At 46.5% G+C, this 26049-nt stretch overlaps 10 protein-coding genes across 10 annotated transcripts; 4 read left to right on the forward strand and 6 right to left on the reverse strand.

The window, feature by feature from the left end:
* Positions 1–58: 58 nt before the first annotated feature.
* Positions 59–804, reverse strand: FSST1_002892 (uncharacterized protein; the record flags this gene model as incomplete). Its single annotated transcript, XM_083228921.1, has 2 exons — positions 59–562; positions 622–804. 2 exons carry the CDS (start codon positions 802–804, stop codon positions 59–61), a joined length of 687 nt encoding a protein of 228 aa, XP_083086322.1.
* A 1888-nt stretch (positions 805–2692) lies between these two features.
* On the reverse strand, positions 2693–3849 carry FSST1_002893 (uncharacterized protein; the record flags this gene model as incomplete). The annotated part of the gene is made up of 2 exons (XM_083228922.1): positions 2693–3518; positions 3569–3849. The coding sequence occupies 2 exons, from the start codon at positions 3847–3849 to the stop codon at positions 2693–2695; spliced, it is 1107 nt and encodes a 368-aa protein (XP_083086323.1).
* Positions 3850–5798: 1949 nt separating this feature from the next.
* Positions 5799–7236, forward strand: FSST1_002894 (uncharacterized protein; the record flags this gene model as incomplete). The annotated part of the gene is made up of 4 exons (XM_083228923.1): positions 5799–5889; positions 5946–6154; positions 6210–6357; positions 6410–7236. 4 exons carry the CDS (start codon positions 5799–5801, stop codon positions 7234–7236), a joined length of 1275 nt encoding a protein of 424 aa, XP_083086324.1.
* A 789-nt stretch (positions 7237–8025) lies between these two features.
* Positions 8026–9754, reverse strand: FSST1_002895 (MDR family MFS transporter; the record flags this gene model as incomplete). Its single annotated transcript, XM_083228924.1, has 2 exons — positions 8026–9474; positions 9542–9754. 2 exons carry the CDS (start codon positions 9752–9754, stop codon positions 8026–8028), a joined length of 1662 nt encoding a protein of 553 aa, XP_083086325.1.
* A 742-nt stretch (positions 9755–10496) lies between these two features.
* Positions 10497–11470, reverse strand: FSST1_002896 (uncharacterized protein; the record flags this gene model as incomplete). The annotated part of the gene is made up of 2 exons (XM_083228925.1): positions 10497–10708; positions 10762–11470. 2 exons carry the CDS (start codon positions 11468–11470, stop codon positions 10497–10499), a joined length of 921 nt encoding a protein of 306 aa, XP_083086326.1.
* Positions 11471–12194: 724 nt separating this feature from the next.
* Positions 12195–13691, forward strand: FSST1_002897 (uncharacterized protein; the record flags this gene model as incomplete). The annotated part of the gene is made up of 1 exon (XM_083228926.1): positions 12195–13691. One exon carries the CDS (start codon positions 12195–12197, stop codon positions 13689–13691), a length of 1497 nt encoding a protein of 498 aa, XP_083086327.1.
* Positions 13692–14004: 313 nt separating this feature from the next.
* FSST1_002898 (uncharacterized protein) lies at positions 14005–14637 on the reverse strand (the record flags this gene model as incomplete). The annotated part of the gene is made up of 1 exon (XM_083228927.1): positions 14005–14637. The coding sequence occupies one exon, from the start codon at positions 14635–14637 to the stop codon at positions 14005–14007; it is 633 nt and encodes a 210-aa protein (XP_083086328.1).
* Positions 14638–15690: 1053 nt separating this feature from the next.
* Positions 15691–17060, forward strand: FSST1_002899 (uncharacterized protein; the record flags this gene model as incomplete). Its single annotated transcript, XM_083228929.1, has 3 exons — positions 15691–15724; positions 15796–15939; positions 16027–17060. 3 exons carry the CDS (start codon positions 15691–15693, stop codon positions 17058–17060), a joined length of 1212 nt encoding a protein of 403 aa, XP_083086329.1.
* A 1425-nt stretch (positions 17061–18485) lies between these two features.
* On the forward strand, positions 18486–23513 carry FSST1_002900 (uncharacterized protein; the record flags this gene model as incomplete). Its single annotated transcript, XM_083228930.1, has 19 exons — positions 18486–18893; positions 18951–19051; positions 19101–19852; positions 19907–19926; positions 19982–20132; positions 20185–20242; positions 20289–20407; positions 20463–20478; positions 20534–20615; positions 20672–21231; positions 21289–21402; positions 21453–21639; positions 21692–21757; positions 21821–21878; positions 21936–22804; positions 22856–22933; positions 22994–23014; positions 23071–23166; positions 23229–23513. The coding sequence occupies 19 exons, from the start codon at positions 18486–18488 to the stop codon at positions 23511–23513; spliced, it is 4041 nt and encodes a 1346-aa protein (XP_083086330.1).
* A 612-nt stretch (positions 23514–24125) lies between these two features.
* Positions 24126–25182, reverse strand: FSST1_002901 (uncharacterized protein; the record flags this gene model as incomplete). The annotated part of the gene is made up of 2 exons (XM_083228931.1): positions 24126–24672; positions 24800–25182. 2 exons carry the CDS (start codon positions 25180–25182, stop codon positions 24126–24128), a joined length of 930 nt encoding a protein of 309 aa, XP_083086331.1.
* Positions 25183–26049: the final 867 nt, after the last annotated feature.

The raw sequence follows: 26049 nt of genomic DNA on the forward strand, positions 1-26049 counted from the left end.
AATTCGGGCGGGCTAAAGGAAGGGGATTCATATATCGTTTCGGAATTGTAATTCTTCATCACTGCTGCGGGTTCTTACCAACCCAACCATTAGACTTAAAGCAGACGCCATTCTGTTGATGCAGTCGACAAGCAGTTGAACGGCTGAAAACGCGATGGCAGAAACTACAGGCATAAACCCTTCTTAGTCCCTTCCTTTCGTTCTGGTGGCGTCGAAGATTGGCACGGCTGCTGAATGCTCTTCCATGGCAGCATTCGTCGTTGCAAATGAATGATTCCAGTGGACCTTCATCTCTTGAAGAGGGGCCGCTGTTGGCAGATACTGATGAAGCTCTGGAAGAGTCTATGGAAGAGGAATCATGCCATGTACCCATTGTTGGGTCAAAAGCTGAGGGATCCTGCCAGACACCCATTGTCGAATCATAAGTTATGGCATCTTGCCAGCCTGTTATTGTTGGGTCAAATGCTAGAGAATCCTGCCACCCCGCCATCGTTGAATCAAGGGCTAGAGTGTCCTGATGACTTGTCATGAAAGGGACTCCATTTCCGCTGTGATCGTAGCCCTGAATTCATGTTAGTCACAACTGTTTTACCACATCTGTTGATCGAAAATTCAACGAACCATGTGAAAGTCATCTGGGAAACCCATGCTCAATTCATCCGAGATAGCATTGTGCGTGTTGTGTTGATGATGCAATGACGTTCCCGATGCATGGTCAGGATGATGCCATCTAGATTGTTGTGACTGGTGTGACTGGCGCAAAGACTTTGTTGGCCTGTAGTCAGCGTCGTTAGCGGATTGCATTGCTTCGTGCCCTTGATGTAGTTCTTTAGCAAATATTTGCTCTTGCCGCATTAGTCCCATGAAGCGCTCATGAGTCCTATGCAGATCCCGGGGAGATTGGAAGGGTCTCTTCAAGGACTCACTCCGTGCTCATCAATGGCGCCGATCCGTCTTTTATGTGACCGTGCCAAGTCATGTTAGGGCTGAAAAGTATGAGTTTGGGGTGATGGAGAGGCACAGGTCCGATAGTGAGCGGCGCAATTGCCTTAAAATGGTACTTGGTGATGTGATGCGACGACAAAAAGGACCTTAGGAAAGCCGAGGCTTAGTGAAAATTGTGCCATAATATGAAGCCCTCGAAGGGGTCCAAGTGCATAGCGTGAGATTCAAAAGAGCGGAAATGCACACCGTGAGATTTGAAGGTTTGCAAGTGTATTGCGTGAGATTCGGCTAGCACCGAGTTTTGCCGTTTCTAATCGTGGACTTGCCTGCCAGTTCTTGAAATTGATACGTCGGCAACCGTGAAGGTAAGGAGGTTGTGACACCTTCTCGAGACGCTCACTTGCATGACAAGCATTTCGATCCCATCGTACCACATGTGTGTGGCGTAAAAATGGGGTTGATGGAACAATCCATGGAACGGGGTGTCGATTTCATCCGTGGTTACAATGAGCGGCCTCGTTTAGTAGGCGAAGTATTGTGAAAGCCACAGTAGCTGAAATGTATATGTAATGGTGGTACTTACCCTTGCCAATCTTTAAAGCGGAAATATTGTGTCGATCATTGCGGACAATATAATGTAAGATCGTATAAAAGGACGCTTACGGTAGATTCGTAGGCCTGCATATGTCGGCTGCTTATGGGCATCTTCCACGTAAAACTCCGTGAAAGCATTTGTATAAGCAGCCCCATTGAACAACAAGCAGTATCCACTGATATATAAGACACGTTGCAGAAGACGCAAAGATATTGGCTAGGTATAAATTCCTCTTCGTTAAACATTACTTATGACAGGGTGTTAATGAGTGGGTAATCAGTACATAGCCTCCACTATGTGTAGCAAACTGTCTTTGTTCGGCATTGCCCAATTAGGAATCTAGAATAATCAGATGCCGTGCTTCCCGGCGCTGGAGTGGACCTATAAATGCAGTCAGAGTCGACGGCTCCGTGATGGAACGGAACGGCCCTGTAACCGTATTACCGTACCATACCTATTTTAGATGTGCAGCATCACTAGCTAAATATTGATCCGATTTGCTTAATGGCGATAGGTTGAGGCCCTGCAATTGTGGCTAAGATTAATCAGCAACAGGAAGCAAGGAGTATGACAAGCTGAGCAAATTAGTTGACATCTTGGTATTTCAGCAGTATTTGTTTTGGTTGAGCTGAAGGGAAAAAAAGTAAGCTGATTACCAGCTCACATTATCTCAGCATTGTGTGAGAATAAGGTTACCACAAGCAGCACGCCTAAACAACATCGTACTCTCAGCTCAACCCCACCAAACTCATTGGTAACTATGGCTGTACTTGTTCTCATTAGCTGCTGAGACGTTACTTCATTTTTACTCATCTCGGATGCCAAACTGTATTATCGGAGCAGGTTGGCAGCAAAGTCTAAGCTGCCTACCCTGAAGCACCTCCCGCAACACAAACTACCTAGACTAGCAGCCGAAGCTGCCTCGTCACAATCGTTTCACTGCGCCAAGATGCCAAGATGCCAAGAGATGTCATAAATGAATTTTCGGATTCGTATATGCACTGCCATTGAATGTGCATCGTGCTAGGCCGTGAATGCAAAAAGGTCTTTCAATACTCGTATTCTTACTGCCTAAAATACACAACCAGATGGTGACTATCTCAAACCATGTTTCAATTGCAAACTCCTCTACTATAAAAAATCAATTTGCCATTAGGTCGAAAATGAAATAGCTCGTGGCTTCATAAACGCCGCCAACACATCGTCGGTAATCTCCTTTCTTCTACCCTGGTAGTCCAACAAGTATCTCTTGATGGCTTCCACGACCTCGTGCACCAATTCATCATGACTCAAACCCTCCAATGTTGCAAAGTTCTCAACATTTGGTTGGTAGGCCCGCAGGTAATCAAGCATAGTAGACCTAGTGCTAGCATCATTGCTGCTAAGTTGCTTCTTCAACTTCTCCTCGGCGAGAGAAACATCGTCGTCAAGGAAAATGGCAGACGACGTTACTGACGCCGACATCTTGCCCGTGTCCTTGGGATCCAGGCTAGGTACTAGCGATGTGTAGATGAAAGAAGGTGTGCGTTCTCCAACCTGAGATGCGTATTTACGACTGATCCAGAAGAAAGGATCGACATCAGTACCGATAATGGTCAGACTGGGCAAACCTTTTGTCTTGACGTCTGGAAGAATGTCTTGAAAACTACCAGGCATGAAACCAGCGCTCTGTTTCGCAAAGAAGTTGAACATGCCAATGTTTATGCTTCCGTATTGGAAGCCGGTATGTTGATGAACCTCCTCTGGAGTAATGCGTTTGGCAAACTCGAGACTGCATTCGTAAAGAAGACCATTGCTGTTCTCAAGGGATGAGAACATGTAAGTGAGTTTGAGATCAAATCCAAACGCAAGGATATCCTTTGCATTTCCGATTGTGTAGCGTCTGATGTCTTCCAATGTGTACTTTGAATTGAACAGGTACTTGGAGTCATCCGTCAACATGATGATTGTAGGTGCCTTGAAGACATCTTGGAGATATCTACGTAATTTAGTATTGGTCCATGAATGAGCTAACAATAAAGTTCTTACTTGGCGAGCTGGAAGGGTAGAGCATGACCAACGTGCATGCTAGTACTGCTTGGCCCTCTTCCAGTGAAAATGATAAAGGGTTCATGTCGCTCGTAAGCATCCAAGATGTCATTCAATTGTCGATGAGCAAACACAATTTGTCGAAGTAGGAAGTGATGAGGTTTCTTGCCAGTCAGGCGCTCAAAACGCGCGACAATGTCTGAGCCTACTGCTGAGGCTCCGGACTTTTTCAGGAACTTGGTGCTGTCGGCACTCAGACTGAAGGTATTTACTGAACCCATTTTCAAAATTGAGACAAAATTTTGATGAGACAGATGAGAGTAACAAGAAGATGGGTAACCGGTAATGTGGTCTGGGTATCTTGAGAAATGACAAAGAGAACGTTAGAGGGTGATGTGAGATGAAAACGCACCCGGTTCTCTGTCGATATTTAGCATACGTGGATAGACTCGTGTCATGAAAAGACGTTTAACTACACATGGAGAGGCGTTATGACTAAGGGTTTGAGGCTGACGATAGCCGGCTATGCAGAGTCCCTAGTGCGACAACCATTGCGGGAAGTCTTGGGCCTGCGGTGCTACTACGCCGCATAGGGATTGACTCGGCTTGGCCGTCCTAACCATCAAGGGCTACCCCTGCCTAGATCGCGGCCACTACTTTTTAGCACGCCCTGACTAAGAGGCTTGGCTAGATTCTACGAGAACTGCTAAATCAACGACACTTGGTCGGGAATTGTCGCATTAGACTACCACTGAGGGCAGGTATTATTACGCCCGCTTATGGCGTCGGGTTATCCGTCCCTGCAGAAAAGAAAATATCACCTACCAACCTCATGAGGAAAGCTTACTCAGTACTGTCAGACCACGCCGCATTTGCGGGTCAAAACCGACAAAATTCATATTACATTTTGCGCTCAAAAAACATTGAGAGTCCTTAGCGTAAGCCCTATGAGGCAAGTACTGTAGAACCCTGCGATCTCGACATTACTAGCGTAGATGAAGCCATCGATCCTTTCGGGTAAAAAGTGCCGCTGACGTATCTAGTTAGTTGATGCGCTAGGAAATATTTTGTATTCTATCCGTAGCATTCTCCCCCCTACACTTTCTGACAAATGCACGATTCAAGCCACCAGATTTCGAGGACAACCCTATCAAGTCCGTAGGATTCTACAGTAGGGATACTTTGAGTTTATTCTTTGCCCTGCGAGTCCTGAGTCCTTTAGCGCTTGTTTTGTAAGTCTTACGTGCAATTACGCCGTCGGATCATCGTATAGTCCCCGAACGACAGATCCAGTCAAAGTTCATTGTTTACTCAGTAAAAATTAAGTAACCCTACAGAAAAAGAGGGTCGATCATGTCCTAGTTGAGCTTTAGCCGAGGAATATTCTCCGTCATATCCGTAGTATAGCAACATTATCAAATGTGAATATCGAACTGCGTGTATTTGGATAGAACAAGAGCTTTTGCGCACAGACTCCATGATCGTCGTTATACGTGCATTGTTACTCCAGAAGTTCAAGACGATCATTGCTCTCTTTCAATTGCCTTGGGACAGACACTTTAGCATTCTATAGATAGTACTCGAAGTAGTTCATAGTAACGTAGCAGTGAATATAAACGCTCAAAGTCCGAGTGAAAGCGAGCACGTCACACAGATCGAGCTATCGCCTTACACTTAAACCCAGGATGACGATCCAGCTGTCAAATCCTGCCAAAAGTCCTTAGTTGCTTACAACTGCATCGAAACATAATCAATAAACAAGACCGAGCTGAACCATGACAAGCCGTAAGCGCAAGCCACTAATCGGGCTCCGAGGTTTCTCGAATGAAGTTTGTTCAACCATGTCAAGCCTTCTGAACCATACCTTTGCCCATGCTCTTACAGCCATAGGCCGCCGGTTACCTGGAATAAGGCCATTGGCACACCACAACTTGTCTCTGTCCCATTGACTTGTGGATACAGTAGCTGTACCAGCGTCTTCACTCGGAGAGAAAGACTAGGCTACCGTCTTGATACAGACTGCGCCTCAAGTGAGATGAAAACCAATGCATGGAGGGAGGGTGACAAATAGGATGAAGTGAAACGGACTTGTAGAGATAGAGAATGCCATCGTTTTTGAGATAAAAAGGCAGGCTAGGTACGCTTTGATGTGAATATTGAAAACCTCAGATCCTCACATTCTCCAAACATTCACTAAGCATCTTTCAGTTGATTCTACAAGTCAGACATCATGTTCGAGGTTAGATCTGCTTTTGCCGACAGGGCTGAAAAGTCCGCTTCCGTCGTAGTACGTGAAGTTGAACTATCAGATGAAGAAGACAGTATGTCGACCCACTTTCTTTCTTTGATATTCTAGAACGATACTGACGCTATTCAGATGCTCCTCTTGACTTCTATATCACAGAACTTGCCGACACCATCCTCGATGTTGTTCAGAAGTATGGTATGCACACCAAGACCTCAGAAGAGGGTGTCGACAGTGTTGAACAATGGGAGGGACGTGCCAAGTTCAGAACTCACGTCGAGTATTGGATTCGTCGTCGTGAACCCATCAACTTTGTCATTCCATCCTACCCTTTCAAGTCGGTACGTTTCTCTCCATGGTCTAGCTTTATGAACGTCTTGGTCTAACATTGACAAGGAAAACCCCGACAAAGTGACTGGCTCACTTCCTGACATGGGAGAATACATCGGACTCTACAAACTCCATTCCATGACACTCGACGTCGGTCAAGTATATCCTTTCGGAGCACAAGTGACAGTAGCCTCCGACGGAGCAGTATTCAACGGTAAGTAAAACCCTGGATCTTAAAAAAGAACAACATCTCATGACCACAACAGATATCTACCCTACCTCAGACGAAAAAGTCTGGGAGTACTCCCAAGCCATTGACAGTATGGCCAAGAAATACGGCCTAAACGTCAGAATCAGCTCCCCCCACGAATTGATGGGTGTGCCCACAGTACCCCTCGACAAAGAATCCTACATCGAGGGTCTACACAACTGCCGCGCTCGGATCGAAAAGAACACCCATCCCGAACTACTTGACGAACTCTTCGCCCGCGACCCTGACTCACTTCGTACCTACACCCAGATGAGCCGCTTCTACGAGATTGATCTCAAGTACACCCCCGTCATGCAGGGACGCAGCCGCATGCAGGGAAAGAAGATTACCAAGAAACTGGCCCGAGCCACCATGGCCCGTTCTGAAGCCTTTACAGGGTTAGTTCTGAAGGCTCTCCCGCACCACGTGCGTCTGTCAGTACACGCCTCCACAGGTGCAGTCAAGCTGTCGTTCCCTCTCGTCCCACAGGGATTAGGTCAGGCGTCCGTGTTCCGCGTACCATGGATGTCATCCATTTCTGTCAACGTGGCTGGTATTTTTGAGAGTGTTTACTCGGGCGATGTCCGTGACACTCACGATCTGGTGTACAAGGATGGTCAGCCTTGGTGTTACAGGGAGCGTCATGACTTTTTCAACTTTGTGGGCAAGGATATCGGGACTGATCACATCTATCCCCGTGGTCTTTTGGTCAGCAGTGAGAGTGAGAATGAGTCAGTAACTATGGCTGATGAAGATGTGGAGAGGTTAAAGGGTCTTGCCAAGTTGCAGCCGGTATATGTCTATGGCTTTAGCAACCTTACGGAGGGCCTACTTGATCTTTGAGATCGATGAAGGAGAAAATTTGGTGGTACTTTGTTATGGCGCGATGGGACTTTGGTGTGACAATAGAATGACAGTCACATTTCTTTGCATTTACTATAGACTAGACTGAACAATTGAGAATCTTCCAACCGATCCCAGTGGTCAGTTACACATGTATCCCTACACAAAGAACCCAGCGTGTCAAAAGTGACAGGTCCGTCTGACAAGGACTCCTGGAATACAGGATCCTTCAATGCATCTTTCTGGATGCCACGGCATTCACAATAGAACAATAAAACTTGACCATTTTGAGGAGCTGCTGTATGCATCACATTTACGTTGTAAGATCAAATCTGAGGAAAATTCTTAATTTGTAGACTTTTGAGAAATTTGATCTGCGTAGACACATCAACCTTGGTTAGAAATGTTAGAGAAATTAAGAACACCTGGGCGAAAATGTGAAGACATCAAAAAATGAAGTAATTTTGCCAGATCTCTTGGTTTCACAGCAGTCGGGTTGTCAAACTGTAGGGTATGTGTAGTGGTTTCATTCTGTTACGTGCCTTGTACTCTTCACGGCATATTCTATCCGTCCCCTGTAACTCCATTTCTTTACTGTGGGGCGTTTTCTCTTTCCCTGCATAAATGAATTTTCTCTTCCTTGTATAAATGATACGTCTAAAATTTCGTGATTGCGAAAAACCACCCCCCTGGACCGTCTTTTCCGCCAAGTGCTGACCATACATATGCAAACACGCCAACCAACAACAAAATGTTTCAAATTAATCTTCCGAGTCTCACCGTAGTTATCTAAGCGCCACCTGTGGCTTGTCCCTGCTTGAGCTTCCTCCATGGCATTGCCAGAGCAATCACAAAACCGATGCCTATCGTACCGATGGCCATCGCATAAACGACCTTGAGACCGTGCATGTAGCCAGCCAGCACGTCGGCAAGCTCATCGCCCTTGAAAACATTGTAAATATCCGTAGCACCTGTCAGAACCAGCAAGTCCTTGCTGATGCTGTCACTAAGTTCCATGACCTTTGCAGTCATTTGGTCTACAAAGGCGGCTTGGGCGGCCGACATGAAAAGTGAAGCGCCATAGGATTGGAAGAACAAAATGTTGGACGTGATAAGTGCCATGTCCATGGGATCACAAGAACCTTGACCAACGGTCAACGGAATCTGGTATGCAAGTCCCCAACCGACACCAGCAAGGATTTGGTAGCCGATCCACTTGCCGGTGGAGGTGTGCAGGTCAAAGGTATAGATGAGGCCTGCACCAACGGTAGAGAGACCAAGGGCGAATAGCAAGATGTGTTGGTACCGACCAGTCTTTGAGATGAGACCGCCAGCGAGGAAGATGCCGAATGTTACAGCGATGACCATGGGAAGATTTAGAACACCAGACATGATAGGAGTAGCGTGCTTAATGCTCTGGAAGTAAATGGGCACGTAGTAGACGACGGGGAAGAAAGAACCACCGATAGCGATGGCGACACCAGACATGACCAAGTTCGTTCTGTCTGTGATGATACGTGGCACGATCATGGCACGCTCGCCCATCCACCACTCATTTACCACCCAAACGAGGAGGATAAGAACGAAACCAACGAGGAGACCAATGACTTTGGAGCTTCCCCAGCTGTATTTTCCTTGACCGTACTCAACACCGAGAACGAAGCAGATAGTCGCAGCGATGAGAAGACCAACACCGACAAGATCCATCTGCAACAACTTCTCCTTCAAGGGGACTCGGGCTGGTTTCGCCTGAGGTGGGTCACTGAAGAAGAAGGTGATGATAGCGATTGAGATGGCTCCAACAGGCAGGTTGATGTAGAAGCACCATCTCCAAGAAACCTTGTCAGAGAAGATACCACCGACCAGTGGCCCGATAACATTGGCGAAACCATAGGAAATGCCCAATAAGCCGAGTAGCATGGGTCGTCTTTCAGGTGTAGCCGAGTATGCGATGATGGTATAGCTACCGGCACTCACACCGGCACCACCCACGCCGGCAATAGCGCGTCCAACGATGAGGGCATTCGAGTTAGGAGCGGCACCGCAGATAGCGGAACCAATCTCAAAAATAAAGATGGCCGCAAGGAAAGATATCTTGAGTGGAAAGTATTTGTAGACCTTGCCCCAGCAGGATTGGAAAGACCCGATGGTGACGAAAAAGGCAGAAGAGTACCATCCGACTTTGTCGAGACCCTGAAATTCGTCCGTGATTTTGGGAATGGCGGTAGCGATAATTGTCTAAGGAAGAGAAACATGGTTAGTCGCTGTTGTTTCAAACCGAAATGAACACGGGGGGGATAATTACCATATCAAGAGCGATCAAGAAAAGAGCTAGAGCTAACGCAATAGCAATGAAAGTAAGCTGGAATCCCTTTGGATACTCAACCTCAGAAGTCTGGCTATCATCGTCGGTATTCGTTTCCCTAGCCTCAGTCTTGGTCTCGACCTTGAAAGCAGGCTCAAGGTCGACAGCAACATCATTTGCCATGACTGGCGCTGCGCGTGCTGTGTCAGACATGGTCGTTGACTGATGGGAATTGTTGAATGTCGCCGTTTGAGAGTAGGACATGATCTTTTTTAGCTAGCAGTTCTTTCTGACATGTGGACACACAAACAACGGCTTAATAATTCATTTCAAATTAATCAGCGAGGGATCTGCCGAAAAAAGAAAGAGTCCTTTCGCTTGCATTGCTTCCGCTGTTGGTCGTGCCGTAAGACGCAAGGTAAACAAAGACAATGTCTCACTGATCTCACACCAGGTTCTTTTGCAAACTCCACAATGAAACCGATTGGTCCTCGGGTTAATGTGAGGAACTAAGGGGCGGGAAATGGGCTGCTAAGCCCTAAGCCCGCCATAGCCCCTGTCGATTACAATGCAACGTGAACAAGGGTCGGTGGACAGCGTAAGATGTAAGATTCTCTTGTCGATCATTTGGTCGGGTTCCGTCAGCCTTAGGGCGTGTATTGTAGAGTATGGTGGTTCAACAAACGAGTCAATTGCGATCGACGGGGAGGTTATATTCTCCGAGGCGAGGTTGGGACAGTGACGTTCATTCGATTGTGGTTACGGAAAGTACGCGAAAACTATTATCACGTCCTCGTCTACGGGATGTTCTCTAACCATTAGGAGAAGAACTAGTGTCACGGTTCCGCGTAGCAAATCTGGGTATCTAGATGATGGCATTCTTTAAGCATGAATAGCACTTATACGCATCTATATGTGAACTGTAAAAACTGTCTATACACTGTCTTGTCTACGTCTAATTGTTAAGGAACCCAAAAACCTCCTTCTTAAAAGCCTCAGTATCCTCCAAATGGATCATGTGGCTGCATCCCTTGAGTGTAACCTGGCGACTGTTCTCAATCTCTTCAAGAAGAGGCTTGACGCCAGCTTCGTCTGCCCAGTCATACTCACCGTGAATAACCAGTGTTGGTATCTTGATATCCTTGCAACGGCCAATAACAGACCATCCTGATGAGATTTGTTAGCACGATAGTATAAAAATAGAATTTGGGTTGGCTTACCTTTCAGCGCTCCCAATGTGGCAAATTGGCTAGGTCCCAGCATAGTCGCATATACAGCCGGATTGCTCATGACGACACCAAAGAAACCCTGAGCGGCTTCCGGCCAAGGGTCCAATCGGCAGACATGCTTATCCTGCAGTTTCTTCAAGATGGCCTGCAGGCGTGGATCTTGGTATTGCTGGGTACTGTCCAGTTCCAGTGCCAAGTCCCGTTCTGCAGGATCTAGCTCGTTCAAGGTATCCTTGATTTTGTTCGTCCACAGCTCGACGGATGCAGGAACAGAGTCCAGGATCAAGTGTTTAATCTTGGGTTGGTACTTGAGGATGTACTCAAGACCCATCATGCCTCCCCAGGAGTGACCAAGATAGTCAAACTCCTGAATACCGAGCTTTGTCACCAGGTTGTCGAGTTCAGCAGTGTAAACATCGACTGACAGCTTGGACAGTGACTTTGATTCAAAACTGAAGTTGGTGCTCTTGGCATTGCCGACTTGATCGTATAGAACCAAAGGTCTGCCAGTCTCTTTGGGGTAACTCGCCAGAGGGTTCAAGAAGTAATCGTGACTTGAGCCAGGACCGCCATGAGCTGCAATCAAGGGTCGCTGGCCTGACTTCAAGTCGCCGATGACGCGATAGAAGGTTTGAGCCTCTTGGTCAAGAGCTTCATGGGTGAAACCCACAGTGCCGGTTTGATCAGCAATGGCAGACATTTTGAAAAGAGAGGGTGATTGAAAATGGGTCTAAGTAAGGTAGGTGATTTTCCTTGCCTCTGAGACACGTTCCAGATTGTCTTGAATACATATAGTGTGAAGCTCATGAAGGTAACGACGTACATAAAGGGACCCTTCTTTTCGGAGGGATCCTGAACTAGGGTACTGGCAGTAAGCAGAAGGAAGCGAAAACCCCATGTCGATGCGATGAAACGTAAAGGATTGATTGACGCTAGGGACTCGCGCTAAGGGACTCGCATGCCGCTAGGGACTCATGTCAAGCTGACATGCATCTCGCTAAGGACTTATGTTACGTGAAGCTGACAAGGGTTACATTCGACAAGCCTTGCTTAGCTTACTTCGGCCGGGAGAGTTCCGAGTGCCGCTAGAAATGGTGCAAGGGACCTTGTTGGCTCCAATTGCCATTGTGCCATATTCGCTTATAGGGTATCCGTAAATATGATTCTTGTACTCAGCTTACAAATACAATGTCGACCACTGTTCTTATCTCCGCAAAGGCCGTAAGACATTGAACTGAATCATTTCGGACTTGGTTGCTTCAAAGGTGTTGTAAGATTTGTGCTGATGCACTTTGCTTAAAGCCTGGAAAAGCAGTATATCCATTCGATCAATCATCACAGTTCCCTTAACCCAAGCGACTGCGGTTTTTTTTACATCGTTGAGACAGTTATCCTCTCTTCTTCTACATCAACAAACAGGGATCATGGGCTCCATCAATCACAACCCCATTACTGCTCGGTCAGACCCAGCTTTCACCACCCTCACCTCTAACCCAGATGTTCGAGCTCGTCCCTTCTCAACAGTTGAGAAGCTGGTCTATCACTTCAAGAAAGTTACAGCTCCCCTCTCAAAGGACCACCTTTCCATCTACACCGCTTTGAAGCTATCATTCCCTTCATCGGTGGTCGATCCAGTCCCTCATATCCGTACAGCATGGGCTGCAACAGTAAAACATCATCCGCAGCTTGGAAGCGTGCTCAACCTGCAAAATCACACTGATGAATCTGGAAAGACTCCAGCTATACTGATTCCCACCTATGATGCCGAGGAATGGCTGGCCAAGACTTTCACGGTTGACCACAAAGCAACAAATGCCACATCTCTCTTTGAATCAGCCAAAGATGAAGAATATGCTACTTGCATTTGGATCCCCTCTTCTTCTCAAGTGCTCTTCTATACAAGCCACTGGCGTATGGATGGAGGTTCTTCAATGACCATTGCGGTCAATTTTCTTCATGTTCTCTCACAATCCCTCGCCAAAGGCGCCGACGCCGACCTCAACAGTTTCACGTCCCCTGTTGGCGATGGCAGCATAGCACCAAACGTGGATTGGATCCTAGATACCTTCTCCGACGAGGCCAACACCCCAGACTACATGATCAAGGCTGCAGATACTATGTACACTGACATGTTGGCCGGTGCACCCAGCGTGGCGCTTCCCCCAAGAGAGGGAAGCGATGAAGCCATCCCCGGAGACTCCACTCGAGCCAGTCTCAACTCTGGTAAAGAGACTACGAGTCAATTATTGGCAGGGAGCAAAGCCAAAGGCATTACAATCTCTCTCGCAGCCCATGCTGCGATTATTCGTTGTTCTGCGAGGTATCCTCAACACCCGCTGTGCAAGTCTTACGGGAGATTCGCCCCCGTTGATATACAGAAAGACTTCCCTTCGCCATACAATACGCCTCAGTACTCTATTGGTGAATATTGTGCTGCTTTCCCTGTAATTGTCTTGGATGTCGTAAATGACAACAAGACTTTCGATCAAGTGTGTCAGGAGTTGCAAAAGTCATACGGACGTGCCAGAAATTCTGGATTTGTTGACGACGCGGGACAACCCGTTTCCACTGCTGATCTCGGCGCTCCCTTCATAAGAAGGATTCTTGACTTGGTCAATACCGCTCCACCCCCCGATATGCCGACTGTTCAGGCTGTCGATTTTGCCAGCATGGGCTTGGTAGAGAAGGTTTTGGATCGCAAGTATCCTGTTTCAGGTGGAGAGAATGAAGGAGATGTGGTAGTAGAAGATTTCTGGTTGGGGACGCAGACGATAGCAAAGGCTGTTCAGTGTCATGGTTGGACGTTTAGGGATCAGTTTGTGTTGACGGCAAGTTGGAATAAGAGTTACTATGATAAGGTATTCATAAAAAACTTTTTGAAGGAGGTGAAAGAAGAGATGATTCAGGGCCTCAAGGCTTAGGATATGCTCCAGATTGTATAAAGAAGGTCTAGATCATCTCAATGAGAACCATGTTTTTGCGATTATGTTACGAGATGTTGAGATGTTTATTCTAGTAGTTGATAATAAGCGAATTTGACAGAACCAGCTGCTTATTCGTTGTTTTGTTTCAGCTTTCTCCATTTTACTACATATAAATAATTGTTATTGTGTTAAATTCGTAGTCTTTCCCCATTAAAGCAGTAAGTTAATCAAGAGGAGGTTCAAGCATTAAAGTTGTTTGAGATAACCACGACTAAAGCCTTTGAGATTGCAGAAACTCTCCCAACTGTGACTATTGAAATGATACCCTTGCTACCTCCCGATAAACCTGCTTGACCGTCATGCCATAATCTAATTTAAAGTCCTTCAAGTGAGATAGATATTCAACCATTCCCCATATGCCAAATATCATATCCCGAGGATCAGAGCACTTCTTGTGCCGCATGGTATGAGCAATATCTAGAAGATCAGGAGCTCTTCGGGTACATGTCCCCCAAGGCTTCGTAAATTGATTAGCCTCTTGAAAATCCATCATTTGCATCAATGGTCGTAAGTCCACCGCATCGAGACCCAATTCAGTCCATTCTGGTAGAATCTCGGCATATTTGATCATTCGAATAAACCGTCGTACAGCGATAAAATCTGTTGACTCCCATTCAACAAAGTCTCCTCCACAGATCAGTCTGGAATGGCGTGATCGTCCGATCTCTTGTACAACCCACATCCTTTCGAACCATTTGCGAGTTAACACATCTTGCAACCCCTTGTAGACTTGTTGCTGGGCGTAGGCCTGCCACACAGGACGATCCTGTGGCTTCTCTGCATTGGCGAAATAACGGATAATATCCATACCAACGGGGCTATAAAAGGTAGATGGACCAAGCCATACAAGGACAGACTTTGCTCTCTCGTAGATTAGACCCATCTTTGCGACTTGTTGGCTTCGCTCTACTACATCTTCTTGATTGATACAGATGTAGTCGATCCAAAGTGTTCTCGATCGATCAGGGTAACGCAGATGATCAAATGCCGTCCTCAGTGACCTTGTAACCGATACAGTGTTTCCATCAATGCTTATAGTTGTTGAATCTTGCACGTCACCCCAGACATACGATAAGGCTTCATAATCCATGTTCCACGAGCTATGCTGAATTCGACCAGAAAGGGCATCAGTACCTGATCCAGGGTCCAAGACAAACAGCCGTAAGTTGGATGATTCTAGAGGTAGATACTTGATTTTGGTGCCATCATGCTGTCGTCGTTAGCACTATGGTTTATGAGACCGCAGAACATCAATGTAATAACTCTGACCTACCGCTTTGGCGGGGGTTATCTGGCTTTGAGTCTCTTTTGAAAAGATTTGCAGCCAGTAACCGAACGAGATTGAATACAGGGGAATATTTGGAAATAGGTGCGCCAACCCATAGAGGGTAAGTTCAAATTGACAGACTTTGTTACAAATTCGGTGGAGATATGAGGACATGCTACAAGAATTAAGTTTCCGAAGCTTAGATATTATTTTTGAATGAAGACAAAATCTTTTATTACGTGTGCTTACTGTACTACTTATTACTGCTCCCAGGGATTCTGCCTCATGCTTTCCCATTCTGCCTTACCCCGCCTATACTACTATCTAGATAGTCTAGTTGTCTCCGTTTGTTATCTGTTCCAGAATTATGCCTAATCCAACCCACCCTAAAGCTCTTAGGTAAGTCTGGTGCCTAATCTGACCTTTGCCCCTCTAATACATCAGTATGGCTCCCAGCAGCTTAGTGCAGTTCTATTCAAAGTGTTCATTCTGCATTACTTCAATTCATGTCGGGCTCTCCGTAAGGAAACCAACAATAGAGTAAGCCTTTTGCTCTCACTTAAGTTACTCCAGTTTTTTTGCCCCCAATTTACAGACCAACGAAACGAACGCGATACGCTGACGAACGCGATACGCTGATTAACGCTGTCGCTCCGTCGTCCCACAATCATGGCCGACAAATATCTTCAGGACATCAAGGCCAGTAAGTCCCTACCGAGCACCTCTGCGGACAATGTCAAAGAACATATTATTGACTGTATCCCACTCACGCAGCTCAGATTGAGTCCAACTCCGATGAGATCACTGAAAGCTTCGATGCTATGGCCCTTGAGAGTAATCTTCTGCGTGGAGTCTATGCATATGGCTTCGAGAATCCTTCTGCTATCCAGCGGCGTGCAATGATGAATATGATTGAAGGTAATAGCACCTTTCTGAATTCACCGTGCCGTCAAAGCGGCGCAAGAGAATAGCGACCAATAAAGTACTCACCATATTTTCCCGCAGGTCACGATGTTATCGCACAAGCGCAGTCTAAAACCGGAAAGACGGCCGCTTTCTGTATCTCTATTCTTCAGAGAATTGACCCTAGCTTGAAGGCTTGTCAAGCCCTGGTCCTCGCACCATCGCGTGAGCTGGCGCAGGAGATTCATAACGTCATATCTGCCATCGGTGACTTTATGAACATATCCTCCTACGCATGGAAAGGCCCGGCCAACTCGAAAGAAGATATCGAAGTGCTCAAGGAAGGCCCACAAGTCGTCATCGGCACCCCCGGCCGTATCCAGAACATGATCCAGCGCGGCGTCCTTCGTATTAATGACACCAAGATGTTTGTGCTCGACGACGCTGATGAAATTATGTCTCGCGGTTTCGATGAGCAGGTTGAAGACATCTTCTCGCTCTTACCACAGTCCACCCAGGTTATTCTCGTCTCTGCTACTATGCCGGAAGATGTCCTCACGATTACTACCAAGTTCATGCGCAACTTCGTCCGTATTATCGTCAAGGCCAGGCCAATCCTCGAGGGTATCAAGCATTTCTATATCGCTGCTGAGAGTGATGAGTCTAAGCTAGATTTCCTTTCTCAGATCTCTGAGACTATGGAGAGCTTTCAAACCATTATTTTCTGTAGTACTCGCAAAAAGCTTGAATGGCTTACTGACAAGCTTACTGATCGCGACCTTACTGTTTCCTCAATGCATGGTGACATGGATGCGTGTCAGCGCTGTGAGATTATGGAGAAATTCCGATCTGGCTCTTCTCGTATCCTTATGGCTACTGATCTCCTCGCCCGTGGCATTGACAAACAACAGGTTTCGCTTGTTGTCAACTTCGACCTTCCAAAACAGCCCGACAAATATATGCACCGCGTTGGGTGGGGTGGCCGATCCGGCAGGAAGGGCGTAACCATTAACTTGGTTACTGCTGACGAGATGTCAATGATGCGTGAAATCGAGCACTTTTACATTACTAGTATTGAGGTAATGTCCGAGAACGAGGTTAGATGTTTGGAAACTATTGTATCAAAGTCTGGCTAGATTCAAACAGAAAATATTAATACAGCTATAGGCCATATGAGATTGGGGGAAAAGAGACAACTAAAGCAGCTTAGACGTATAAAGAACATGTCAGTACATGAAACAAAATTGCCATATTTTCCAATATAATACTTTCTGTATAGCAATGTAAGAAACGTCTTTTGCTCTGCCTGCCGAACGTGATTAGGCCTGTAGTAAGTTTTCTCGAAAGAAGTACCAATGTGCGCAAATATAGAAAAACGGTTGTTCTTCTTGACAACTTTCAACGAATGACTCAAGGCGAAAATGCCGCTTATGCTGTTAGGGCCCCCAATTGCTCTAGTCAAGCCTGTCGATGCTTCCTCTCTGATTTATTGACTTTAACACGTATTCCACTTCCCAAGGTTCAGATTCACTGTACTGTATGTAGAAGTATATTTCCAAGTCATATTACACAAGAGCATTGAAGTTATTGCAAAAGTACTCGTTCTGAAAGTAGTGGTTTGGGCCAACCTATAGATAAGGTACAGGGTACGGAGGGAGACACCCAGGTCCTTAGCGGCGTGACCTGCATTTAGAAATGTCCGGAGAGGCTTAGCTGAACCCACAATATTCCCGTAGGATGACACTTAAAAAACAGTTCCAAAGCAGTTGATATCTTCAAAACTACGATTTGCTAATTCCCCAGATTGGGATATATAATATGTTTTCAGTACTCGGGATATCTATGGACAGCTCCTGCAAATAGTATAAATAAATGTATTTTTAGATTCACATATGATTATTATTAGTGGGACATTTAGTTTCTTACATCGGATTTCCTGCGAATCCCATATCTGAGGTGAGATTTGGGAAATTAATAAAAAAAGTTTTCTAGTGTCTTGGCAGTGCATATCTTGTAGAAGCAAGCATCAACGGTGTTTACCCCTGTTACTTTGCGAAAGGCATAGCTGCTTATTATTAAACTACATGATATACTTCCTATTGTGAGTTAAAATAAAATTCCAAGAATACTTTGCGAGTAACTCAGTAAACTACCATTGATGAATCGTTGTTATTACCAGTCTATTAATGGCTTCATCTTATTCCCCTCTTCTGAGGAACAATATTTGTCCCCATCAAGTGGACCCTCGGTTTTCTCACAATCACCGAAGGATCGAAGCTAACATATATATCCGGAACAACAGGGTTTGTCTTAGTAAGATCTCATTTCACAATCTTTCAAATGTGCTTGATCCTTCTCAAGAAGGCTGACTCTCTGTCAGGCGACAGTAGCAACTGTCTTGGCGCGGCAACGTTTATGCCGGGAAGGGCTGTCATCGAGGTTCTGGAACACGATTACCGTGGTGACAGGATTGTTTTTAACATGAAGATGCGCACGATATTATTTTTTAGAATACACAACTCAACGCTTCATCTCCGTACGAGCACCTCTGAGAAACAAACATGTGGGTGCCTCATAGCGCTCATGGCGTTGTTTCGACTTTGCTTGGTCTTTCTTTTTGTACCTATACAATCGCGTCAGGTCAGTCAGATGGGCTATCACCCTATGACAGCGGTCATGCACCTGATGTAATTGACGAGGCAGTGGTAAACCACCAAACTCACGGCTACATTGACTTTGACCAAAATGATCTCGATAACCTTATCGTCACCGATCTAACCTCAGGGTTGGATCGTAGAGCTGCCAAAGACTTTTACCTTAGAGTGATGCCGCTTGGTGCCTCCATTACCCAGGGTTACAAGTCTAGTGATGGTAACGGCTATCGCAAGTGGCTCCGAGCTCAGCTTCGATACAAGGGTTGGAAGGTTAACATGGTTGGATCTCAAAAGGATGGTACCATGGCTGATTCAGTAAGTCGGCCGAACCCATGCCTTACACTCGGTAGAGGTATAGCTGACATTCGATAGGACAATGAAGGTCATCCTGGCTGGACCATTGGTTCAGTACACGGTGCTTGGAAAGAGAGCAAATGGATGATGCCTAACCTGGTTCTCATCAACGCAGGACTGTGAGTGCGTCCTGGAGTATTTGTGATTGGCGAACTGACGTGGCTATAGGAATGACTGTAACAACGGAGGCGATCCCAGCAAAGCAGGCGAGCGTACGAAAGCCTTGGTTGACGATATCTTCGACAATGTGCCCGGCGTGACAGTCATCCTATCCACGCTGATGAGAAACGGAGATGCGGACCGGGATGCGTGCAGCAAAGACATCAGCAGGCAAATCAGAAGTGTGGCAAAGGGTTACAAGAAAGGAACCCGCATTGGCCTTGCCGATGTTCGCGATGTCATGAAGATAAGCGACATTGGGCCAGACAAGGACCATCCTACTGATGAAGGCTACAAGTTCTTCGCTGGAGTCTGGTGGGACGCTATCAGCCAGATGGAAGACCGCATCCAGCCGCCTGCAGCAGTCAGCGGTATTGACGATTCGGCCACTGGTCAGTCTAAGCAGTGCAAGAAGGTAGCTGGAAACGCAGGCCTGCCGGGCCAAACTCAGCTCGGGAGTGGTCATGATGATGGCAACTACGTCCATGCGAGCACTTCACGCGGTACCCTTGAGAGCGCCGTTATTGACAAGGGTAGTGACCCCAAATCCATCACTGATGACATCCCTTGGCACATCTTCTTTGCGAACATTGTGAAAGGCGACCCCAATGCCCCTCGAACAGATTCCCTCGATGATTGGATCCGCGTCTACCACAACACCAAGGACAAGAACGCATATTGGTTCCGACAAAATCTTGGAGGCGGCAAGTTCGACAAGTCAGTTCAATTTGACGTTGATATGAATTGTGATCTTGGTCCTCGTAAGTACATCGACGAATTCTATGACTTGGAACAATCTAATGCATTTTAATCAGGCTACGCATTCGCTGATCTTGTGAGCATACCCATCGTGGTGCAACTATCGAATCTGATAGACTGATATTTTTTAGAACAATGATGGCCTTGATGATTTCTTTTGCATCAAAGAGAATTCAGTATGGGCTTCTCTCAATCGTGGTGGAAGCCCTCCGAAATTCGAAAGCATTGGTCAAATCATTGGCGATTTCGATGGTTTGAAAGCAACTGATGTACGCATCGCAGGTTAGTCGTGTTTACTGATGGTTTGCTAGGCCTGCACTGACTAAATGACTAGATATTGACGGCGACGGAAGAGCAGACTTTTGTCTCGTAAAATCTGCTAGCAATATAGCGTAAGTGATTTTTGATCCTAGCAGTGCTCATGGCTGACGGTGCTAGGTGCTCTCGCAATGGTGGTTGGGGTGACAAGCCCGAGTGGCAAGGATTCACGACAGTTAATGGCATTCGTGGTACTGTGTTTGATACTGCTCTACCAGACAAGGACGGCATCATATTGGGTAAGTCTTGTTAAGAGTAACTACGTTCAGGGCCATAGTCTAACAGAATCGACAGCTGATCTCAACGGAGAGTACGACATCCTCAAGCCCATCATGCTTGGTTACAGAGTACTGACATTTATGTAGTTTCCGAAGCGACGTCATGTACATAGGTGACAACGGCAACATCAAGACATGGATCAACAACAGAGGTACCGGCAAGGGCATAGTAAGTCTCATTCAGATCAACAGTCATGATACATCTATACTAACAATAGTCAACAGGTGCCCAATTGGAGATCGGCAGGTATCACGCACACCGGTCAAAGTTCGAGTGGCAACCAGGACAAGATCAAGTTTGGACGTATCTACGGCTCCAACCGCCTCGACTACATCCTTCTCAAGGAACAAAAAGACACGTACGATGTGCTTGTCTGGGAAAACAAGGGCCAGGGCGGAACCAAGCTCAAAGCAGATGGAACCTACTACTGCGACATGCGTAACTCTGGCAGCGACGACCTTGTCTGGATCTACCAAGATGGTCGTGTTGATGAGATCAACGTCAACATTCACTCGCCGCCTGCTTGGGGTCATGCTATCGATTTCGACTTTAGGGTCCCTGGACCTAGAAACGGTATCCATTTGGCTGACTGGACTGGTGATGGTAAGTGCGATATTATTGTACAGGACAAGGGCAGTGGAGCTCTCACTATCTACGAGAATACCTACGTGACGGCGTCTGGTCGTATGACGTTTGCTAGTAACACCATCCATGCAGCACCTGGTTGTGATCAGGGCTGGGGTGTTGGTATCTTTGATCTGGGAATGAGAATTCACGACATAGAGTAAGTTCCCCCAGACACATCTGGCTTATGAGTGTCTTGAACTAACAATATCATCAGTGGCGATGGACGAGCGGATGTGTTGTGCCTTGAGAAGAACGGCCGTATCACCGGTTGGCTCAACAAAGCTTCCGGCCTGGAACCTGTCGGCCAGGTCAAGTTCTCTGAGGGCTGGTAAGTAGTATGAACTCAAGTTTGTCTACTTCTACTTACTTCTCGTCTAGGGATCGATCTAGCATACGCTTTGCTGATGTTGAAGCGTCCGGGCGAGCTGACCTTTTACACGTTGACAAGTACACCAGTGCTGTGGATGTCTTTACCAACAATGGTCATAAAGCTCAAGGAGGAAGTTCATTTTCTTGGACTAAGCGTGGCATGCTTTACAACCCCATTGATCGAGGTGATAACATGGTAAGTCGACGCGACAAGCTGCTAGTGGTTGAGACTGACGTGGTGTCAATAGCATTTCGCCAACCTAGGCGGCTTAGGTCGAGCTGATATGGTCAAGGTTGAGCCTTCAACCAACAAGGTATGTTTCCAGCCCCGGGAGTTCTTTTCACAATATAGTTCTGTTGGCTAATATGACAATCAGGCATGGACGTACTGGAACAGATGTGCTGCAACAGGTGGAGACGATGGCTCTGCAGACAGTAAGTGGTCATGATCAGATGTGTCAGTATTGAAGGCTAATATTGTATCACGTATAGAGGACCCCGGTTTACCTAAAACAGGAGGCGGTTCCGTGGGTGACGATATCACCGACGTTGATCTTCCTGAAAAGGGCGTTGACAGCGACAAAATCTGCAAGTGGTCTTTCGATTCTGAAGACGAAGACAAGAACTTTGAGTCCTGGACCAAGAGCGGTGCAGCCAAGTGGTTCAAGGACTGGCTCTACGAGAAGGGCGCCGACAAGTGGACCGACAAGTTCTTCAAAGCTGTTATTGGGGGCGGTAATCAGGGTGGCTCTACTATGAACTGCAAGAACCTTGGATCGACGACCTGCCAAGGGCCGGGCACTACTGCTTGCTCTTCGTATACTCCCCCTGAGACGTTCTATGTCCATCAGCAGATCGGCGTTATGTTCAGTGCATTTCATCAGATTTGGACAGACACTATTAACTTTAGCATCAAGCAGCTCGCAGGTGGTATCAAGGAAATTGTCGACGAATACGGCGAACCGCCTAAAGACGACAGAGCCATGATGCTCAATATGCTAGTCGGCATCCTTACCTCCGCCGCTGGTCTAAGCGCCAAGTCAACTGGTGCCGCGGGTACTCTAACATTCTTCTCAGGTGCTTTTGCCTCAGCCTCGGCCAACAGTGGCGAGTTCCCTACTGGCGTGTCCAAAGACGATCTAGCTGATGATTTGGTGAATGCCTACGGCACGGTCTTTAACGAGGTCCTCAACACTACCACCGGCTATGTCGAGGCCGTGCTTTCAGGTTCCAAGCCTGATAACATCAAGGGTAGCGCTGAGGATTGGGTTCATGATGTCTTTTCTCGTGGTCAATGGCTGTCGGAGCCTTACGTGACAAAGGGAATGAAGACATATATCGAAGGCACACATAAGAAATGGGTAAGTATTTAGTACTTGTTTGTACGTGTTGAACTGACTGGTTTCTTGCAGATGGAATTCGCAAAGACGAGAGCTCTTATGAATGGAAATGGTAAAATTGATGGTGCGTATGTCGTCATGGCAAGCAATGTGCGTATCTTCTTCCCTTGGTCTTGAATGCTTTGCTGACTTGATGTTTTACGTTACCAGCCCGGCGATGAGTGCGACAAGGTATGTTTCATCCCATCACTACCTTTAGACATCAATCTAACACGACTTGACAACAGGAAAGGACCCAAGCTTCTGATCCTGTCGGTGAGACAAAGAAGGTCGACGAGGATGTTTGCACTAACAAGCTACCCGGGTGCTACTGGCACGACAAGGTATTTATACTTCCATGACAGATACTACTTATGGTGTATTTGAACTAACACGCCAACTTTAGCGTTGCGTCTGTTTTGGAGTAAGCAGCTTCAGGTACCAGGGAGGGCCGCATCAACGGTTCGGTATCCTAAGACCTGAACAGGTTAAAGAGATGGAGAAGGTTGTCGATAACTACAAGGCGGCGCTCATCAATAACTATGAGTGCAATGGTGGCGAGCCTACGATTCCTACACAGAAGGATTTTGACTATGACAACCCCATCGCGTACCCCAAGTGTTTCATTGCATTCCCTCACAAGAAGGACAGTGACACTTTCTACTGCACTATCACCAAGGAGAATTGGTAGATAAAGACTGTAGACTGTCTATCATTATTTCAGCCCGCTTTACTATTCTTCTGTCCTTCAGCCGGAGTGAACACTCTTTATGTAGTTCTATTACATCGATTCAATCTTTGAGATACATGCAGATATCAGGTATGTTTAACAATTAGATAGACATGAAGACAACTTCTAGTTGGTTACATGATTGTCTTTAGGGGATAGCTCATTGAGCAAATTTGTACTACTATTGGATGTTATTGAACCAAATATTCACATCGAGATGTTTTTGACGCATGATACCCGCTATCTCATTCTGCACTGAAACAGGAAACAATACAAACAAGGTGACCGAGCTACCACGCGCTGTAGTGGCTAATGATATCACGGAGCCTTTGCAGTGCAGACTTGCCTTTGTTTATTGATGTTCCTCGTTTGTGAAGATGTTCTGCGATAGGGCCCTGAAATGTTTTGGAACGCTGGTCATGTATACATCACGATCGGGCGTTCACATACTGAGGCCATGTGCTGAATAACACGTGTATTAAGTAAAATAGTATAGAGAAACCAAAACGATATACCATCTTCTTGAGAAGTCCGACACGCCACAGCAATAAATTGTGTTCCATATCTACATTATCAGCCCTGGAGCCCAGTCCTCTGTGTCTCGACAACCTCATCTGGAGTTTTTGTGGTATCCGGAACTTGGTAGATCTGCTGTACCCACGACTGTCCACTTTCTCCCACATTTGTATCCTTTCTGGTAACTTTGTATCGCTTCATGAACCACCAGATTGCTACTACAACCAGTACCCCTGCGAGCACGGCAACGACAACTATGCCTGCGACAGCGCCAGAACTCAAGCCGCCACCACCACTCTCTGGATCCTCACCTTCCGTTTGTGTGGGTTGAGTTCCGGAAGTTGAGCGGGAGGATTCGTCCGTGGTGATGGTTGCTGTCGAAAGTTCGGGCGGTAACGTCACGCCAGCGCGTTGCAGAGCTGCGCGTGCTTCAGATTGAGGGGAAAAGCGAGAGATATCGGATTCCTGCCATGCGACAAAAATTGGATTGGCGTAGTAGATTGCAGAAAGAGGGGTGAAAGTACTCTCGCCAATAGTAATAGTGTCAGGGCTTGACTGGACGCTGCAACACGACCACTCGCTTGTCACATAAGATCCGATAAATCTATGCTTTCTTTAGTGGTAGATTAGATAGCTGCAGACGACCAAGTGCTCATCGAGGGCAGCATTTGGCAAAGGTTGTAACAGGCCCATTGTTACTAACCGCTAACCAGGTCGACGCGTACACGTACGAATGAGGACACACGCCTGGAGAGTAGTAGACATCATCCGAGAGGTACTGGTACTCTGAATAACCCGAAGGGTAGCATGATTCTTTCGATGCGCCATAGTCCATCCCATACTCTACCCGGCCAGGGGCCCCCCATTTGTTGAATGTATCATCTTTTGTACAATCTTGGCTTGGTGTGAAGATGGCGGTCAATGGTATTCTAGACTGCTCCGTAGAATCCGGGATCTCCTTGGTTGTTCGAAATTGTCGTGATGAGAGTAAGCTGGTAGTTTCGTCTTCTATGATGCTAGAAACGTCTTCTATGATACTAGAAGCGCCTTCTACGCGACTAGAAATATCGCCTATGATACTAGACGCTTCGTCGGCGCCAGGTATTGCCGACATCTTTGTGCTTGAGATATGAAGGCGGAATTCGTGCCAAGAGGAAAAAGGGAAATAAAAAGAAAAAAACAGGAATGAGGCTGAGGTAAATAAGTAGATTACATTCTCCTGCTCGGTCCTGGGATGTGTGGTGGCGGACACCCATGAATAGCCTGCGCTTGTCTTTGGTTGTTGATTGGCAACAGCTCACACCTCACACCAACCGGTCTGCCATTGCCACCAATATTCTGTACCCTAATTTGCACTTTGTGCAGCCTCTTTGCCTGAACTTCTCGTCAATTGGCAACACATTATCTTGGCGGAGGTTGGTATTGGTAGCCGACTTTTCAGCTCATGCAGGCTCCAGCCATGTTTGACGCGTTTCCACTGCTCATTTCCCGGATCGAACAACCAACAGGTCTATCAGAAGCCAATTTTCTTCTTATGATTACCTAGAGAGAAGGATTTTGACAACCTACTCATCTTGGCTATCGGCAAAGAACCCATTTTGCGCCTAGTTTAACCAGTGCACTCTCTGGGCCGTTGTGAACCTCGGGACCCGGGATACCTCGTCTGTGGCGACACAAAGATAACAGTAGATGTCATCGTGTGGCCAACTCAGATTACAATGTTTTTCAGGCAACTTTCAGTATTCCCGATGGGTGTTTAGGGTTGACCAAGCATGGCCATGGCATTGGCTAGAATATTCAACAAACCTGTGTACAACTATAGATTTGGATTTATAGCTATGGAACGAATTGCAGCATGTCTATTTTTTTTGGTTTCAAACTCCTAAACAGAAGGTTCAATTGTGACTTTCCAGTGGTTGAGTGTCAAAGATGAATGTGTGCGAAAGTGCAAAGAAACAGCGCTTGGGCCAGTGGCAATTGG

This window comes from Fusarium sambucinum, chromosome I, assembly GCF_050947815.1.
Source record: "Fusarium sambucinum isolate potato_lamoka chromosome I, whole genome shotgun sequence".
NCBI lineage: Eukaryota > Fungi > Ascomycota > Sordariomycetes > Hypocreales > Nectriaceae > Fusarium > Fusarium sambucinum.